The 19,486-nt window shown below is 38.6% G+C and overlaps 1 protein-coding gene across 3 annotated transcripts in view; it reads right to left on the reverse strand.

Moving 5' to 3' along the window:
* Positions 1 to 9,628: 9,628 nt before the first annotated feature.
* Positions 9,629 to 19,486, reverse strand: part of SEC22A (SEC22 homolog A, vesicle trafficking protein) — a 54,298-nt gene continuing 44,440 nt past the window's right edge. For all 3 annotated transcript variants that reach the window (XM_016159380.2, XM_036219066.1, XM_036219067.1), the window contains exons 6-7: positions 18,153 to 18,218; positions 9,629 to 10,293 (exon numbers count right to left, since the gene is read on the reverse strand). In XM_016159380.2, coding sequence (XP_016014866.2) covers positions 10,093 to 10,293; positions 18,153 to 18,218 — 267 coding nt within the window. In that variant the 3' untranslated portion in view covers positions 9,629 to 10,092. The remainder of the gene's footprint in view (positions 10,294 to 18,152; positions 18,219 to 19,486) is intronic.

The following is a 19,486-nucleotide window of genomic DNA, read 5'->3' on the forward strand; positions in this document are numbered from 1 at the left end:
ATGGTGTCTAAGTGGGAGAACACTGGTTACCTCAGCAAGAGTTGGTTCACTGGACTGGGGCGGGGGACAGGTGCCACGTGCAGGAGGCAGAGGAACGAAGAGGTGAGGTGAGGGACCAGGAGTGAAGAGGACAATGGACTGAGGATGGAACCAGTAAAGATCCAGGTTCCAGGGGAGGATTTTTTAAAACAGGCAAGTCAAACATGTCCCTATGCTAAGGAAAACAAAGTTGAAAACACAGGAAAGAACGCGCGCGGGTCATCGGAAGGACCCAAGGAGGTCAGAAGGGAGGTCTAGGCCGGAGGGGAACTGATTTGGCCTGCATAGCTGCTAATGAGGGCTGCCATTTACTGAGCACTCTCTGTACCACTCTGACAGAAGCACCAGACAAACATGGTCGCATGTAATCTTCCTGGCTGCCTCACTTCGCTGAAGAAATGGGCACAGAGAGTTTGAGTTATTTGCCTAAGGCCATGGAGCTGGAAATGAAAGGAGATGAGATTCAAAGCAGGCCTGTCTGCTGAGCCCCAGCACTCTTCTTCCCCCGAGAGGAAGGGAAAGGTGGAAGGAAGACGGGGGCCCTTTCAGCAGTTTCTGCCTGCTGCACCCATCACATGCAGGGTTCAGGGAATAAGACCAGAGGGGCTTGGTCGAAATAGGCTAAATAAAAGTGCAAATGAAGGAGCCGGTGAAAAAGACTTCACTGGCTTCACTGCAACAATGGGGACACATGGGGACGGAGATGTGGCAGTCTTGGTATGCATAGGCAGGCCTCCTGCTCCAAAGAGAATGGACATCATTAGGACCTCAAACGGTGCGGCGAAGGATATAATCGCACAGGACTAGTGTTTAACTCAGCAGTTTTCAGGCTGGGGTGCATCAGAAAAGAAGATCGACATGGACAACGTACTAGTGGTTACCAGAGGGAAGGAGGGGGAAGGTAGACGGGGGTAAAGGGGGGTTGGGGGAGGGTGGAGTGGGTAAAGGGGATCAAATATATGGTAGCTGAAGGAAACTGGTCTTTGGGTGGTAAGCACACAATAGAATATATAGATGTCAAATTATAATGTACACCTGAAAATTATATTACTGTATTAACCAATGTTACCCCAATAAACTTAAAAAAAAAAAAAGACCAAATGATAAGGCAGGCTAAATTTTAGGCCAATCAGGCTAAGTGGGGACCTCGACTGAAGAACTGCCCGCCTGCTGTGGCTGGTGGAGACCAAGCCCTCAGGCAGGCCCCAGGAAACCACACGCACACACAGGCACTAGGCCGAGTGCAGCAAGTGCAGCGTAGAACCTTCCTAGGTCCTTCCAGCTCCATCTCCAGCGCACTAATGCCATAGACCACATTTGTTTCTCCCTTAGAGGCATGCTTTCTTCCAAAAGCAGACCCATGCCTAGAATGTAATTAGCAAAACTTACTAGAAAAGACACCTTTGCTGTGTGGGGTGAGTATGGAACACCTCTTTAATGCCCATTGACAGCAAAGACCACTAAAACCAACACCAGACCTCAGCCAACATGGTGATGACTTGACTGTAGGGGGGAGTTACCAATAAGTCAGTGGGAAGGCACAGTGAGCCGTGCTGCCCTGAAGAGGCAGAAGTTTGGTACTCACCAGGTGGCCACCATACTTTAAGACTTCCTAAATTGTAAATACAGTTACAGAGCTTTTCCAAAATTATCACTTGAGTGGCATATAGTTAAATGACGCCTCGAGCTATAGTTTTCACATAAAACATCAGTGTTTTCTATAATGCTGCAATCTGGCCATGAGTTGCTAATTGACAGAAAATGAACTTTGCAGACTCTGGAAAAGATGCTGAACCTCTGCCAGTGCGGGGCAGGAAATCACTTGGGCATTGGGATATACGGCGCTCAAAAGCAGCGCTGAGTAGATTCTCACGGCCACCAGAACAAGAGAACGATGATGGCAGAGACAAACTCCGCAAACTTACAGCTTCTGAATCTGTCCACATCAAAACAACTGCACGTATTATCTCAGGAAGGCTGGGACGTGCTGGTGGTGGCAAGCAGCACTTACGTGGCACAGGTGTCAGGAGAGTTGGAAGGGCTGGTATCACCTGTGGGGCTGACGGTGAGGGAAGGGCAGAGTGGACCAGAGACCACCATGCCCCAACCCCTGCCATTCGGATGAACTTCCCAGTGTATAAAGAGCTCCACACACACTTTCTCCTGCTTCCCCCCACCAGGCCTAGGAGGCAGTGGGGGAAAGGACTGGTGTGTCCCCTGCAGCTGTTCTGATACTCTACTCCAGGACAAAAGCTGTAGGGCCCACAGGCACTACTGTCCAGTGTGCCGATCTGGCTAGGTGCTGATGATCTTGGCAGAACAGAGGGCTTGCCATTCCTCAAGGTGGACCGTAGCTTTTCTAATGCTTCGGATTTTTAAAAAAGCCCTTTGCTGGTGTTCTTCCTCTTAGTCTTGGGAAGATAAGTATATTTGCTGTCCTCTTGCCTACCTTTCCTTCCCACACAGAGTCACTGCTTCGCAAGACAGACACAAGAACAAAGCCAAGTGCAGCTGGTCGTTGGAATGACTATCTCCAAGGTCTCCTCCTCTCTGGCTTCTCTGATTCTAAACGTGTGTGTAACTCTTCATCTGATCTTCAAGTGCCAGACCACATGTATGTTGCAAATGAAATCAATCGAATTAGGAATTTTAAGATCTTAGAGCCGAAAGCAGAGACAAATGAGATGACAACATTGTGCCACGGGTGATCTGTGGGAAGATCCCCTTCAAACCAAGGCGAAAATTACTGTCCTCCAGACACAAAGCCAGTAACAGCAGCTGCCGTGCATGACAGCACCATGGCCTGGGGAGTCCTTTCCTATCCAGGGCCCTGATCCATGCAGTAGAAAGGGGTGGGTAGAGATCCACGTAGGCTCACAGGGCAAGCAGAGGGTCCAAAAAGACGGGTTGGGGGAAAAAGACTATAAGGAACGGGAAAATGATTCATCTAAGGCTGAGGTAAAGTAGGCATCATCCCCACTGGCAAACCTCACTGGCCCATTTGCTGCTAGTGAGCATCACCGAGCCACCCCCTCACTTGGCAAGCACATATTCATCCCCAAGGCCACTTTCATATCACTGGTCTATTAAGCCCATGAATTTAAAGAATTCTCACTGGAATCCATTGGGGCCCTCATCACGTTCCCCCCTACCCCCCTTCAGCCAGTTTCTAATTTAGACCTGCCTGTCAGCATCTCTGGTTATTTTAACCTACTCTACAATTTTGCAAAATTTGCTTATCTACATTGACTTTGTTAACTAGAATGGCACTTCCTGGCTCACATGGGATGTTTTTTTGGGAATGAGGGGTGCTTTTCACTTCAGATTAATCTTTTGAAAGCCATGTTGCATCTGTGCTTTTTAAGGGTGTCTTGAGCTCCTACATTCCCGACCCCTGAATATTTCCAAATTGAGAGTTGAAGGCTGCTGGCTGCCCTCCCCACCCCTGACTTCCTTTAATGCACAAACCACACACACATACCCTTAGAGTGGTGGGCACTAGGGTGGCTGCCATCCAAGACTGCTCGATAGATGAGATTAGAATGTCCAAAGTAAAGCACGATGGGGCCACACTAGATGAGGTGAGGCTCCCAGAGGCAACTTCCCCATTTGACAGTGCTCCAGTGCCTGGGACACTGGGGTCCTGGAGACCAGTTTACCAATCCCAGGCTGTGTGACATCAGCGACCTAATCCTGCTTCCTTACGCAGGTGGATTTTGTCATGCTCACATAACCTTCGGTATGTAAAACACCTAACACACAGCAGGCATTTGGCCAGCGTTGAGTCCCTCAATTCCCTTCTCTCTTCTAGTGTCCCATGTGCTCTGTCCCAAAGTCTGCACACAAGAGCTTGCCAGGGCAGGTCACTTACCTACCTGCTAGATATTTCAACAGGATCCTCAATTAACCTGGCAATTCCTGAAAAGCTCAGTGCAATGCTTTATTATTCTTGGGGGCATTTGCAGTTTGAATGATTTACTACCTTGAAAGGAAAAGAGACACAAACACAACTACAGTGTGATAAAATGCTGTTCTAAGTGCTTCATGTTCATTGACTCAATGCTTTGCCCAAATTATTATTATCCCCACTTTATAGATGAGAAAACAGAGGTTACATGACTTGCTGATGTCACAATGCCAGTAAAAGGGACAGCCAGGGAGTCTGGCTCCAAACACAATCACTACTGGATATTGCAAATAGTTACCTTTGTTTTTTGTTTAATGTTTTCAGATATATAGATCACTTAAAGCAAAATTTCTATGAAATCACTCATAGCAAAGAACCAATCTATTCCGGCCTTCAGCTAGAAAGTGTTTTTAACACATGAATCACCAACGAAGCTTTAAGATTCTGTATGAAGATTTATTCCATGAGTTAGTTTTACTACAAAGACTAAACTGTATACCTCATTGCCCTAAAATCTAAGAGACACTTAAGGTTTATCAAATCTCTTGTAGCCATCTGTCCTGTTACTGTTGTAGGAATTTTAGGAAACTCTTTTATTCAGTCTAGGACATTTACACTGCAGGAGTTAGCACTGACCTGATCTCTTTTATTAAAAAAGTAATCTAGAATACACACACATGCACATTCCAATGTATATTTATATGTTTCAACATATTTCCATGTTGCCTAGATTACTATTACATGGTGGTTACGAGCATGAGTTCTGAGTAAGACGAATCTGGATAGAAATCCTGGTGCCACCATGTGGGTTAGATTGTGACTGTGGTCAAATTGCTTAACTTCTTTAGGCCTCAAGTGCTTCATCTATAAAATAGAAAGCCTTCATGGAAGCTTTCTGTGAGGAAGACATATTTAGCCTACACACGTGCCATTTCCTCTCCACATTGGCTCTGTCTGTTCTCACTGCTGCGGTGACAGGAAGGCCCGGTGGTTCTCGTTCTCTCTCCCTCCTCCCGCCCCCGTACACATATCCGCTTTTTCTGAGAGTCTCTGTGGCACAGGAAAATGAGCACCAAATTTTGAGTCATTTAAACCTGAATCCCAGGTTTGAATGTGAGTCTGTTTCCGTGAGTGAGAATGAGAGTCTCCCCCACCCGCTTCCAGCCCCAGATGCCACAAGGATGAACTACATAGGAGGACCTAGCACCGGCCCACGAAATGTGCTAATGACCATTCTTATCATTTGTCCTAGGCACTGGAGGAATTCAGAGTACGAGGGAAAAATATTGTTTGTTCACTTTTAGACAAGGTTTGACAACCTGCCTCAAAGAAAAGCATTGGCACGAATTAGACAACTGACCAAGGCAGAGCTGGGGAGGGGCTGCTGGGAGCGCATGGGAAATGGAATGCATGAATCCTGCTTGTTAGCTGGAGCCTGAATGTGACGCTTGCATTGCTCTGCTCCGGGATGCAGGAGAAAAGGGCAAATGTGAGCCGTGGGTGACGCTGGGCTGAAAATGCTGTTTGTTGCCAAGGAAACATCAGGAACAATTTGTAAGGCTAGGGTACTGCTTTCAGGGACTCTTTGAGAACTAAATCTGTTCTCTCCTTGAGTTTCCTACAGTCTCCAATTGTGCCGAGACTATTTATTACACACCAGCACTGCCAATGCAGAAGAAATGTGTGCACACATGTCAACACCACTCGCTGTTAACGAGCAAGGAAGATACAAACCACATGGCTTCCAACCATGCAGTGCTTCGATGCTGTGAGTTCTCCTGCTAAATAAAGTAACCTGGAAAGCCTGGCCACTCAAGAAAGAGGTGTTATGAGAGTGGCAGCCACACAATGCTGCTGCTTTTTGAAAAGCTTGATGCTCAAACAGGAGGCTGCCAGCATTCAACAGGAGTCCAAGAACATTGATGAAGGTGATCAGAACCCTCTAACGCTACTCAATAACACTAGAAGAGTTCATTTCTCAGCTGATACAGCCCTTATATACAAGCTCATTCATAACCTATGCAGGTGGAGAGATGTCTTTTAATAACTTTTAGCTAGAATTATTACTAAAGCCAGTTTAAACCAAAAATCCGGTTTAATTTTACTTACTACACTGTTATTTGGTAGAAAGACTCCATTTCCTTAGAGATAATAAAACAGAAGAAAATACAAAGGCTTGACTACAGACAAAAAAAAAAAAAAAAAAAAAAAAAAAAAAAACATCCCTGAAGAGTGACCTGTAATTTGTGGTGGGGCTAAGCATTCAATTTGGGCTGCTTTTGAAATAATTTGTTCTTTTACCACATACTCTATAACTCTAACTCTTAAAGTAAACAAAGTCTGTTAAAATAATGCAGAAGGTACACACATACACACACACTCTCTCTCTCTCTCTCCCCTCCCTACCTCCTCCTCCTCCTCCTCTTCCTCCTCCTCCTCCTCCTCTTCCTCCTTCTCTCTCTCTCTCTCTCTCTCTCTCTCTCTGTCTCTGTCTCTCTCTGTCTCTCGGAAATCCAACAGCTCAGAGTTAGGTCCTTGGGTTACTTAGTAGATAGATGTTCTGGAATAAAGGTCAAACAAATGCCTTTTGGTGGGCAGCCAACCTCAAGAGGAAGCACTTCTGTGACATGGCGGTTAAGGCTTGCTCATATGATAAATCAGGTCTCTGTGAACACTCGGGAGTCTAATGAGATTATAGACATGGCCCACAGAACTGGAGCCGTGCGTTTCTCCTGACTAGATTCCACTGTGAAAAATATCACATTTAATTCAAAATAAATGTGCTAATCCAAGGGTAGCACAATTACTTTATATAAGTTATGAAATTACAAAGTTGGGTAAAGTTATCCACATCTCCAGGCATGTGTCTCAAATGGATTTTCAAGCTGTAACACAGATACATGTTCTTAGCTTAGGATAAGAATTCTTATTGGTGAGTACAAAATCCTCTATCGACCACACAAAAATATCCTGAAATGAAAACCTTTGAAAGCTGGCAACATGTTGAGGATCCAAGGGGCAAACAAAATATACAAATGTGCATAAAATAATTGAGGATTTCATTCATTTTGACATTTCACAGGACCCTCAAGCGCGAATATTTTCACCAGAATTCAGGGAGAAGTCTGCCAAGGAACTGGCATGCTTTGACTTACAGTTTAAGCAATGGAAACTCATATCCCTTCTAGCCTTGACTTCTGGGAAGTTCAAGAGTCAAATTTTACACCTGAAAATAACGTGTTCACCCTTCCTTGCATTTTTATTGATCTTGATTTTCTCCCCTTTCTTTTCATAGTTTATTAACATCATTATATATGTCCTTTCTTGCTTGGTATGCTGCTTCAAAATCTTTTGGGGAAGAGGCTAGGTATAATTACATTTCAAATACGGATCAAAAAACAAGCAAATATTGCAATTACTTATAGGATATAAAAGAGAGTATCTTTGCCCTTAATCAAAAAGCAGTATTTCAGAATTACCTCAAGATATCATACACCTAGATTTAATAATAGCAGTCCTGAGCTCATTAAGAAGTCTCCAATTCCTTGATTTTACCAAGAAGAGACATATTCCCTGAATATAATTTTAGTTATCTTCATTAGTTTCCATTGGAGCTCTGGGCTGAGATTGTGTGTGTGTGTGGCTCTAGGACCCCGGGTCAGTCATTAACCCCTGAAAACCTTAGTTTCCCCCTTCATAACAGGGCAACTACTACTTCCTCTACAACACAAACCTTGTTATGATGAGGTAAATGCAGACCTGCTCTTAGAAGTAAAACTGCAGCATAAATTCGAGATATTACTATCATACACATTACAGGCCCACGTGATTCTTTCTCAAGAGTTTAAGGGCTTCTTTATATCCATGGCATAGTTTCTTTGGAAACAACATGACAGACGCAGGGAAATTTAATATAAACACTCAGAGATGCATGTTTCAAATAATGAAAGAAAGCATTTCTATTCATAAAACCTTATTTATACCTGTTTTCATTTTTTTTACATTAAGATGTAAACATCCTCTTTTCCAAAAAAGCTGGTGAAAAACAAACAAACAAAACCAAACAAATTAAGCCTTTAAAGATAGCTGGTGAGTTTTCAAGTGTCCTTGATGAATGGATCTAAACACCAAACATTATAACTCAATAATTCAGTGATAAGGAGAACCAAACTGAGCTATAAAATATCTATAGCAAAATCGCAATTAACCAGAATGTTCCAACTTCCTGGTTAATTGACTATTTACAAGAAAACTGTTCTTATTTTAACCATCAGTTTAGAAAAACCTTTCTAAACTGAGCCACTTCACTTTCCTGGCTCAGTAAGTACAAAATGCCAAACATAAGTCAAATTTATTTTGTTGATTTAGGATCATGTGGTACCTTGGGGTATCTCTCAGAACGTACATAATTTCTGTGGAGTTTTGTCTGAGGCAGAAAATTGAAGTAAATTGGAGTTTCTTATTTTAAATAAATCCCTGATATCATAAACTTATTATCTTCTTTTTGCCTCATTCTCCTAAAAGGAGAGTGTAGCAAAAAAAAAAAGTCCTAGTTAAGCAAGATTTTATAGTTGTAGACATACCTACATATGTATATTGATTCAGGCAAACAAGGCAGTTCAATGATTTTACCCCTCTGGACTATTTCTTCTGTTTAATAAATATATCCTGTAACATGAATTACATGTAATGGGTCCACTGTTTCTTCTAGATATCGAATTTTAGTACCTTATGAATTCCTTGTTTACAATCTTTCCTTTAAAAAACAAAAGGAAATCATGCATGAAGATGACTTCCAAAACCAGCAGAATTGTACATTTTGCTAATGGAATCAAAACAATGCTTCCTATATTAATTCATAACTCTTTGAACAATTTTTCTAATGTTATCAAAAAACAAGTTATCAAAAAACAAGTAAGTTCTAATATACTGGGTACTTAACTCCTCAACCATGAAATAAGAGTTGCTGGGAGAAAAGTCACCCTCTGATATCTCAGTACAGTTCAGGCCCATACCACCTGTGGCACACAAGATGATTTTCGGTGGTACGCAACTGAATCAGACAAGACTGAATCACAGTGAGAATGTCATTCCCTTTATATATATATATTTATATTTTTATCCTCCTGATAATTCCGCAGAGAGATCCCCATTTGGTGCTGGGTAACATCTCTCTCGCTGCAACAAGTAAAGAGCAGGCTTCCGGGATTAAGAGCCTTGGCAGGCATTAGCATTTGGCTAGAATTTAGTAACACTTTTTGCTTTGATTTTATTTATTTTGTATTTACCTTTTATTTATGGTAAACTGATGCTGGTTTTCCACTCAGAATAGAATTAGCTCCTTTTTAAAATATTCAAAAATTTAAAAGATAAATATTAAGAAAATAATAGTATATGTAGTTCTCAAGTGATTAAAGTTTGAGAAACAAGCTATTAGTTATAGTCTAATAAATCATATTTTTAAGTGATTTCAAAAGAAACTACCAACGTAGTCTAGAGAGGAAACATATGTCACTCTATTTTCAATACTTGTGATGTTCCAGAGATGAGCTCACCATAGCCTCTCCTACATCAGATGATTCCCAGAGTTAAGATTCAAGCAAAAATATAAAAGGAAAAAGAACCAATTCCATACCATCCTGGGCTTGATAAACTCATGGTACCGTAAATGTGCAAATAATCTGATATTTAGTCAGTAATGTTTTAAACATAAACTTTCTAATTACTACAGCATCTTTTTATTTGGTCTATACTAATGCCTCACAAAGGCAAACCCAGGTTGTAGAGTTCCTGCTTAATCCTCAAAAGATCAATATTTTCTGACTGAACTTTTCAGTGAGGATTCAGGACTGCTGGTCATGTCTTCCAATGGCATCTGACTGGTCTCCCACTTTTACAGCCCTGCAGAGAGAAGTCTTCTCTTCTGAGTAAAAACCTCATGGCCAGCATTCTTCTGAGAGGAGTTTGCCTGGCAGATATTGCATGCTCACAGGCATGCCATGCTGACTTAAAACAAAAAGGACAGTTGGAGAGGAGGAAAGCAGAGCTTCTCGTTTGTGGTGAACAGTTTCTTCATCACAGTGGCAGTTAAGATATGCTCCCTCCTTTTCCCCCAGAAGTCAAGGCAATAAGTCTGAAGGATGGTGTCAGACATCGTAATCAGGAGCCTTACCCTGGGCTTGTCTTAGCCAGATCTGTAGTGTAACAAATGCTCCCACAGTCACGTGAAAGAAAAGCTGCCAGAGGTTTCGAAGTTCATAGAGATACATGTTGCATAGACAGATTAGGCCAAAAGTCAAAAAAGATTTGACATTCCGCCAGCTGGTATAGTAGACAAGTAAATAACACTGTTCAAAATATAAAAATGAAAGATGATTAGGGTTATAGGAAAAGGAATAGATGCTTCTGCTATGTAATTGTGACAGGCCACAGAGTAAAAATGAGAGTGGAATAAGGGGGTTTTTCATCAACAGACAGATAATGTAACATCAAGATATTCAGCTAAGAAAGCTCCACAGCTTGAAAGGAAAATAGGCTTTTCATGTTTTCATTTTTCAAAAGAAAAAGCATTTTCTATCATATTCAAAATGGAGGAATAATTGGATGACTCCCTAGCAAATAGGCTGGACATTCCTCAAGGTGACAGGAAACTAAGACACATTCTCAGAGTCTGACAGAGTTCCATCTCTCATTTTCACCCCAGGAAAGTAGAAAAAGCTCAAATAAGCCATTTAACAAAACGGACTCTTCTATAACTGAATCTGAATATTACTGAAACCAACAAATATTTCCTGATCTCCCATTCAGTGCAATGAATTAAGCTAGCAGGATCTGAGTGAAGATTTGAGGGAGAAATCATTTGAGGGCCTGCTATAAGTCAGGCATTGCTCCCTAGTATTAAGTAAACAAATAAAAGCCTCGTTCACATGGAGCTTACATGCTAGTGGAGAGAAAAAGATTATAAACATTTTATACATATAATATCAAATAGTTATGTTCTGAAAAAGATAAAACAGAAAAAGGGGACAGAGAATGCAATGAGAACTATTTTAGAAGATAAGGTAAAGAAAGTACTCCCCCTGCCCACCCTAAGGCATTTGCCTTTTCCTGCTTCATTTTTCCTCCCATATTATAAACATACTTTAAAAATGTTTATTTTGTCATCTATATTCTTCCAATAGAATCAAAGCTTCATGAGAGGTTTTTGTTTTGTTCACTCATTTATCTCCAGTGCCCAGAACAGTGCCTGATACATGAAAGTACTCATTAAAAATTTGTTGAATGAACTGTTTTCTAGAAGGTATCTAAAATTCTCAACCTGGTAAAACAGGAATTACATGTGATCACAAAGTCTTATGAAAGAAGCAGAGGTCTCTGTGGAATTGTATCCAGCCTTCAGTACAGGAAGGGTCTTAGGGTGTTTGCCACAGTGCGGAAATAATGTGGAAACGTTCTGTTAAATGTGTTTCATTCATATAGAAATTAGGACTTTGTTTACTTAAAAGGAAGACTGCTATCCAAGCAAAATGAATTGGAAGTCCTTTTTTATTTTTTTACCTAAGTGATATGCATTGTGTAAAAAAAGTTGAAAAAAAAAAATAACCTTTTCTTTTGAAATGATCTGACTTATAGTAGAGATTTCCTGTATACCCTTCACCCTGCTCCCCCTAATGTTATACTCTTACAAAACCATAGTATAATCATCAAATAAGGAAATGAACATTGGTACAATATTATTAACTAATCTACAGACTTTACTCTGCCAGTTGTCCCACTAAGGCCCTTTTTCTGGTCTAGAATTCGATCCAGGATTCCATATTGCATTTAGTTGTCACGTCTCTGCAAATCTGTAATAGCTCTTTAAGTCTTTGTTTTTCATGACCTTGAAACTCTTGAACAGTACTGATCAGAATGTACTTTAATTTTGGTTTGTCTGATATTTTCTCAAGATTGAAATGAGGATGCAGTTTTGGTGAGAATACCACAGAGGTGATAAGCAATATGTCTTATTGTTGATGATGTTAACTCTGATCTCCTGGTCAGGTGGTGTCTGACAGGTTTCTCCACTGTGAAGTGACTATTTTTCTCTTTGTAATGAGTATCTTGCAAGAGGGAAAATAAAGACATTCTCAGGTGAAAGAAGACTAAGAGAATTTGTCGCCTAGAGATGTACCCTAAAAGAATGGCTAAAGGAAGTTCTCTAAATAGAAAGGAAATAAAAGAAGAAACCATGGAACACTGGGACAGCAAAGAGACCACAGTAGGGAAAACTACAGGTAAATGGACTCTCTTTCTCCTCTTGAGCTTTCTAAATTATGTTCAATGGCTGAAGTAAAAATTATAACACTGTCTGATGTGATTCTAAATATATGTAGGGGAAATATTTAAGACAATTATATTATAAATAGAGAAGGACAAAGGGACATAAAGGGATATACAGTTTCTATGCTTCGCCTGAATGGGTAAAATGACAACATCAGAAAACTATGATAAGTACATATAAATGCAATACTTAGAGCAACCATTTAAAAAGCTGTTCAAAGAGATATACTCAAAAACACTCTTACATAAATAAAAATGGAGTTCTAAAAAAAAATGTTCAAGTAACCCACAGGAAGACAGGAAAAAGAACACATAAAACTTAAAAATAGAAAACAAAAAATAAGATGGCAGCTTTAAGCAGTAACATTAATAATTACATTAAATGTAATGGCTTAAATACAGCAATTAAAAGATGGAGATTAGTAGAGTGAGTTTAAAAACCTAAATCAACTCTACTGTCTAGCAGAAACTTACTTCAAATGATACAGGCAAGCTGAAAGTAGAAGGACAGGAAAGGATATATCACGCAAACAATCAAAATAAAGGAGTGCCTACATTAATATCAGATAAATATAAAAATATTTCTAAGAAAATAACCAGGGACAGAGAGGGATATTATATAATGATAAATCCACCAAGACAACACACCAATCCTAAATGTATATGAACCAAAAAAAGAGCTGCAAAATACACAAAACAAAAACTAACAGAACAGAAATGGGAAATACACAAATCCACAATTATAACTGAAAACTTCAATACCCCTCTCTCAAAAACTGACTGAACTAGAGAGAAAATCGGCAAGGATACAGAAAAAAAACACTATTAACCAAAAGGATCTAATTAACATTTACAGACCACTCACTCAACTACAGTGGAATACATGTTCTTCTGTTCAAGTGCACCTAGAACAGGTAGACCATATTCTGGGCCATAGAATAAACCTCAATAAATATAAAAGAACTGAAATCAGAGTGTGATTTTCAACCACAATGGAATCAAACTATAAATCAATAATAGAAAGACAATTTGAAAATCTCCAAATATTAGGAAACTAAAGAACATAATACTAAATAATCCATAGGTCAAAGAGAAAGCCACAAGGAAAAAAATTTTTTAATACACTGAATTAAATGAAAATGAAAATATAACATCACAATTTATGGGATGCAGATAACGAAGTGCTAAGAGGGAAAGTTATGACACTAAATCTACATATTACAAAAGAGAAAATTCTCCAGTCAATTATCTAAGTTCCCATCTCAAGAACCTAGAAAAAGAAGAGCCAGATAACCCAAAGCAAGTATGAGGAAGGAAATAATAAAGGTAAGAGTAGAAATCAATAAAATTGGAAATAGGAAACAAACAATAAAACAACAGGTTTTTGAAAAGACCAATGAAATTAACAAGACTGACTAAAAAGGATACAAATTACCAGTATGAGAAATGAAACAATATCACTACAGATCCTACAGACAGCGAAAGGACAGTAAGAGGACACTGCAACCAACTGCACGTGAACCTGATAACAGATGAAGTGGACCGCTATGTCATAAAACACGTTATTACCGCAATTCATGTGTTATGAAACAGATAACTGGAGTAGCTCTAAAACTATTAAGAAAATAGAATTTAATACATAGTATATAGCTACAGCAATCAAACCATGTGGTACTGGCAGAGGGATAGACACATAGATCAATGGGGCAGAACACAGAAGCCCAAAATAGACCCAACTGATGTTTGACAAAGATGCAAAAGTAACTTGGTGAAGAAAAAATAGCCTTTTCAATAAATGGTGCTAGAACAATTGGCCATCTGACTCCAGGCGAAAAACAACAAAAAACCCTCAATCTAATCTAAGTCTCACATTTTATACAATCTTATACAAAACTTAATTCAAAATGAATCATGAACTTAAATGTAAAACACAGAACTACACAGAAACACAGAACTACAAAACTTTTAGAAAAAACAGGAGAAAATCTTCAGCATCTAGGGATAGGAAAAGAGTTATTAGACTTGACAACATAGCATGATTAATAAAATGAAAAACTGATATAATGAATTCTATCAAAATTAAAACATTTTGCTCTGCAAAAGACTCAGTTAAGAGAGTGAAAAGATAAGCTACACGCAGGAGAACGTATTTGCAAACAACAGATCTAGAATATGTAAAGAATTCTCAAACTAGACACTAAAAAACAAACAATCCAATTAGAAAACAGGCAAAGAACATGAACAGACATTTTACCCAAGAGGATATACAGATGACACACAAGCTTATGAAACGATATTCAACATCATTAACCATTAAGTACAAATTAAAACCACAGTAAGGTATTATGACATATCTATCAGGATGGCTAATAAAATACAGTGATGACACCAAATGCTGGAAAGGCTGTGGAAAAACTGGATCACTCCCACATGTTGGTGGGAATGTAAAATGGTATGCCACTCTGGAAAACAGTCTGTCTGTCTCTTAATAGAATTTAGGCATGCACCTATCACATGACCTAGCAACTGCACTCCTGGGCATTTATCTCAGAGAAAGGAAGACTTTCGTTCACACAAAAGCCTGCATGTGAAGGTTTACAACAGCTTTATTTACAACAGGCAACAACTGAAAAGAACTCAGATGCCCTTCAATGGGTGAATGATTAACTATGATACATCCAAACCATGGAATCCTATTAAGCAATAAAAAGGAACAAACCACTGATACATGCAACAGCCTGAATAAATCTCCAAAAAATTATGCTGAGTAAAAAAACTCCAGTCTCAAAAGGTTTCGCATTACATGGTTCCATTTATATAATGTACTTAAAAATGAGAAAATTATAGAAATGGAGAACACATTAGTGGTTGCCAGAGATTAAGGAGCAGGAGGGAAGTGGATATGGCTATAAAAGTGCAACTTGAGGGGTTCTTGCAAATAGGAATGTTCAGTATCTTGACTGTATCACATCGATATCCTAGTTGTGATATTATATTATAGTTTCGCAAGATGGCATCTTTGGGGGAAACCAGGTAAAGGTTATATAGGATCTCTCTTACAACTCCATGTGAACCTATAACATTCTCAAAATAAAAGCTTAATAACAAAAATAACTTTACACATACATATTTCTCTGCAACTTTATAAACAGTTAAATTACACACTATATGAACACACATAAAGAGAGAAAAAAAACAAGTGTTCCAAACGTTAACAATTGGTGACTCCAAGTGTACCAGTCTGAGAACTTTGCTGTAAGTCTGCAGGTTTTCAGAATAAAACGTTGAGGGAAAAGGAATAGTCTCTAGTTTCTATATCCTTTGGTTATTACTTGAAATTACCAATATCAAGATTACTCATATCTGGTGGAGTTCTGTGCCTTCTTAAGTACCCACAGCCTGGAGAAAAAAGCAACAGGCCATGTGGTAGTGGCCTTTGAGGTGTGATCTAAAGGGGATTAAAAACATCCTGATGACTAGAGATAGAGCATTTCATATGGTAATACACAATAACTTAAGTTTTACTGTGAAAAAAAAAAAAACAGCATTACCACTGTACTCAGCATATTTGGAAAGCATGAAGTTCTATGCTTGTCAATGGAAAGAAAAATAGTTCTTTGCTTTTTTTAGGCATGAATTTGCTTACTTCTCTCAAGTATAAGAACACCTGAGTGACGCTGCTCCACCACGAGGCAACTGCTAGAACTTCTTTCAGCTGTTAAGGGAAATGTAACTGTGCTTATCTATAGGCAACGACACTGGCTCTGGAGCCACACAGCCCTGGGTTCAAGTCATTGCCTATAACTGTGTAGGCCTCAGTGAAAAATGATGATGCTAATAAGATTAGCGTGTGACTCTCTGAGGATTTAACCCATTTACCACTTACCTGGAGAACACTTGCCAGTGGCACTGGTGGCTGTGTTTACTCCGAGATAACTAATGGATTACAGTCCTAACCTTACTCCCAAAGTTTGCCATGAAATATCTTGATTGTATTATTATTTTTGCATCACTCTAGTATATCGATAGTCTTTGGAAACAAATGACATCATTCCGTTTACAGCATTCTGTTTTTAGTAGTGGTATTTCCATTTACACACTATCGGAATTCTCGATCACTGAAAATGTCAAATCCTAGAAAATGTAGTATTCCTACATGTGATACTAAATTAATGCTGGCAGCAAGTGCACTTTTTATTCTAAATGGGAAAAGGGTTAATGGTACAAGGAATGTAAAGGGCTTAGCACAAAGTAGAGCTCAATATACTTTGCTGTTATTATTAGCATTTAAAATTATTTCATTAAAGTAAAACGGTCAAAAGAATATTTTGAGAATAATTACTCATGAAATTATTTTAAAGTTAATATTTACCTCACATTACTTTAAAATTATATGACGTAATGTAAGAGTTATAAAATATTTCATATTATAAAAATTAAATAAATACAGGAATTTTGCTTAGAAGACACCAGAATATAGTGACATGAATACAATATTTAAAATCAGAAGACTCGGAGTTAAGTCCTGACTCCACCACTTAACAGGCTGTGTGATCTCTGGACAATACTGAAACTGCCTCGGATTTCTCATTTTCAAAAATTAGATTTAAAAAATTAGATAATATTCTCAGTGCAACAGGATTGTAGAGATTAAAGTTCAGAAAATCTACACAAGAATACTTCATAAAGTTAAAGCACTTGTGACATTAGCAAATATATGCTTTTACATTTCCTGCATGAAATGCCATTCATTACGTTGAATTTTATAGAAAAACAATTTCTGAAGATAATATAAATGATTAAGAAAAATTAGGAGGTTTTAAAAATGGGGTCACTGAAATTTTTCTTCTTTTTTGCCCCCCTCTCGCACGCTCGTGGCGTGTACCCGGGGCACCCTGGTGCACTTGGGTTGCCTGGCATCCTGCAGGGTATGGTCCGTGGCTCCACCTGGGGGGCGAACCCAGGACCTTCTGCATGTAAAGCAGATGAGACGTGCTAACCACTACACTATGGAGCCACCCCTGTCACTGAAATTTTTAATATATCTTTACATAAAAGACAAATGTGTATGTTCAAAATATTTTACTAGAGACTTCTACTTTTTAGGTAGCCCTTATATGTTCAGTTCTGAATCCAACTTTTTAAAATGCAACCAGAGATTTGTGTCTCTTATGAAAGTTAGATTAAAAGGTTCTAACATGTTTTAGCAAAGATATCCTTGAATTTGGGTAACTGAGATGGTTACCTCTCCCTTCTCTGCAAATTTGTGCCTCCTCTCTTCCTGGAAATATGAGTATCCATCTCCCTATCACCCAGTACAAACCCTCCTCCCTAAGTTTCATATCTGTCCTGTCAAGTCTAGCAGTCTTCCTTCTCAATTTCCTTTTCACCCCCCATCCCTACTGACATTATCATAGCTTAGGCTCTCATTACCTTCTGCCTGAAGTAATGGAATCACCTCCCAACTAATTTCCTTGCTTCTAATCCCTTTGCTCTGACAATCCATCCTATTATCACTGCTAAATTAAATATTTTAAAATCCTGCTTTTGCTATTTCCTATTCAAAGATTATCCTGAAAGTACAAAATCCTCAGCCTGGAGTATAAACAGAGTCTAGAAGCTGAATAACCAGTCACCACAAAATCTAGAAATAGCCTTTACTGCCATTGGCAGATGATATGTTGCCAATGAAGCCCAACACAGGACAGAATTAACATTAAGTTCTCGGTGATCTACATCCACCCGAAATGGAGATGTAGGTCACAAAGCTTACAGAGGCTCAAATTAAAAGAAGCAAAATACTCAGACATCAGCAATTATTAGAACTGATACCTGGAACAAATAATAACGTAACAGTGTTTCCTAAAAATGGGAGAGAACCTACCTGGTAAAGGCAGGCTGCTGTTCCAAGGAAAAATGCAATGATGTAATTAAAATCCTCACCATCGCTCTGCAAAAACGAAATAAGAAATTACTTTTTTTTTCAGGTACAAACCTATTTCCAAAAACAATCCATCAGGATAGGACATAAAAATGTTTATACACAAATGATCAAATTCTACACAAAGTGTTATATAAAATTCTCAAGTCCTAAAAGGGAAACATAAAATGTATCATAAGAACAAAGGAGCGTGAGGTATAGGAAAACCACCAGTATTCTTCTATGTTTTGGCCTCCCTATAATTTCATTTTACCCAAGAGAAGATGAAAGTCACTGGGAAAAAATTTCCATATAAAAGCCTCTCTTATCTCTACTGAAGAAACCACATAAAAATGTACAACAACCCAGTTGGCCTATAGTTAGTCCTGTTTACTAGGGTTACTACTTGACTCAAATAAATAGACAAACTTTACTATTTAGTAAAGATATCATTGAATTGTCCAATAAAATAACTTGACATGTTATAAAAAAGAAAATAAACAATAAAAATCACAACCTGAAAAGTCCACTAGAGTGTGCTAAATCCCAATGAGAAAAGTTAGTCATATATGCTGAGCTAGAAAAACATCATGCAAAGAATATTTCTTTTAAAAGAAAATAGAAACATGTAACAGCCTATGCTTTTCTATTCCTTTTTGATTCCTCTTAAGTATTGGTATTTGTTATTTCTTTCAATGTTGTTGTAAAGTAGAACATGAAGCCCAATCAGGAGCATTCAATTTCTTTCTTCCAGGGAGGAGTATTAAATTTGGCCCTTATTTTAGAAAAAAATATCTGTATACAGTAAAAATTTCCACAAGACCTGGCAGTGTCCCTCATGACCAGGTCTTCATAAAATAATAGAAAGAGAAAATTCCTTTTCCACTTGCTATTGGGCAACAGAACTGGCTGTGAGGCAGAGGGGGAGCAGCTTACCTAAGCGAGGTGACCTTAAAACAGAAACCATTTATCTGTCTGGGATGCTTCAGGCTAGTTCTACCCCAGAGGCAGGGAAAGGCAACAGGAAACCTTTCCACTTTAATAATTAATATTTTAAATAAGTTCTGCTTGATTTTTAATTAAGCCTTCCTTTATTTTTAAAAATGATCTTTTTTTTCTGATTATAAAAATTTATGTACATTATAGAGAATTTGGAAAATAGATTGCTACAAAGAAGAAATTCATATAGTCCATAATACCACAACTCTGGAAGAATTACTGCCAATCTTTACTGTATAAAAACGTACATCAAAAAAATAGAATCATACTTTTATATATTTTAGTACTTCACATTATAT

The sequence above is a fragment of the Rousettus aegyptiacus genome, unplaced genomic scaffold (assembly GCF_014176215.1).
Source record: "Rousettus aegyptiacus isolate mRouAeg1 unplaced genomic scaffold, mRouAeg1.p scaffold_m13_p_4, whole genome shotgun sequence".
Taxonomy (NCBI): Eukaryota; Metazoa; Chordata; class Mammalia; order Chiroptera; family Pteropodidae; genus Rousettus; species Rousettus aegyptiacus.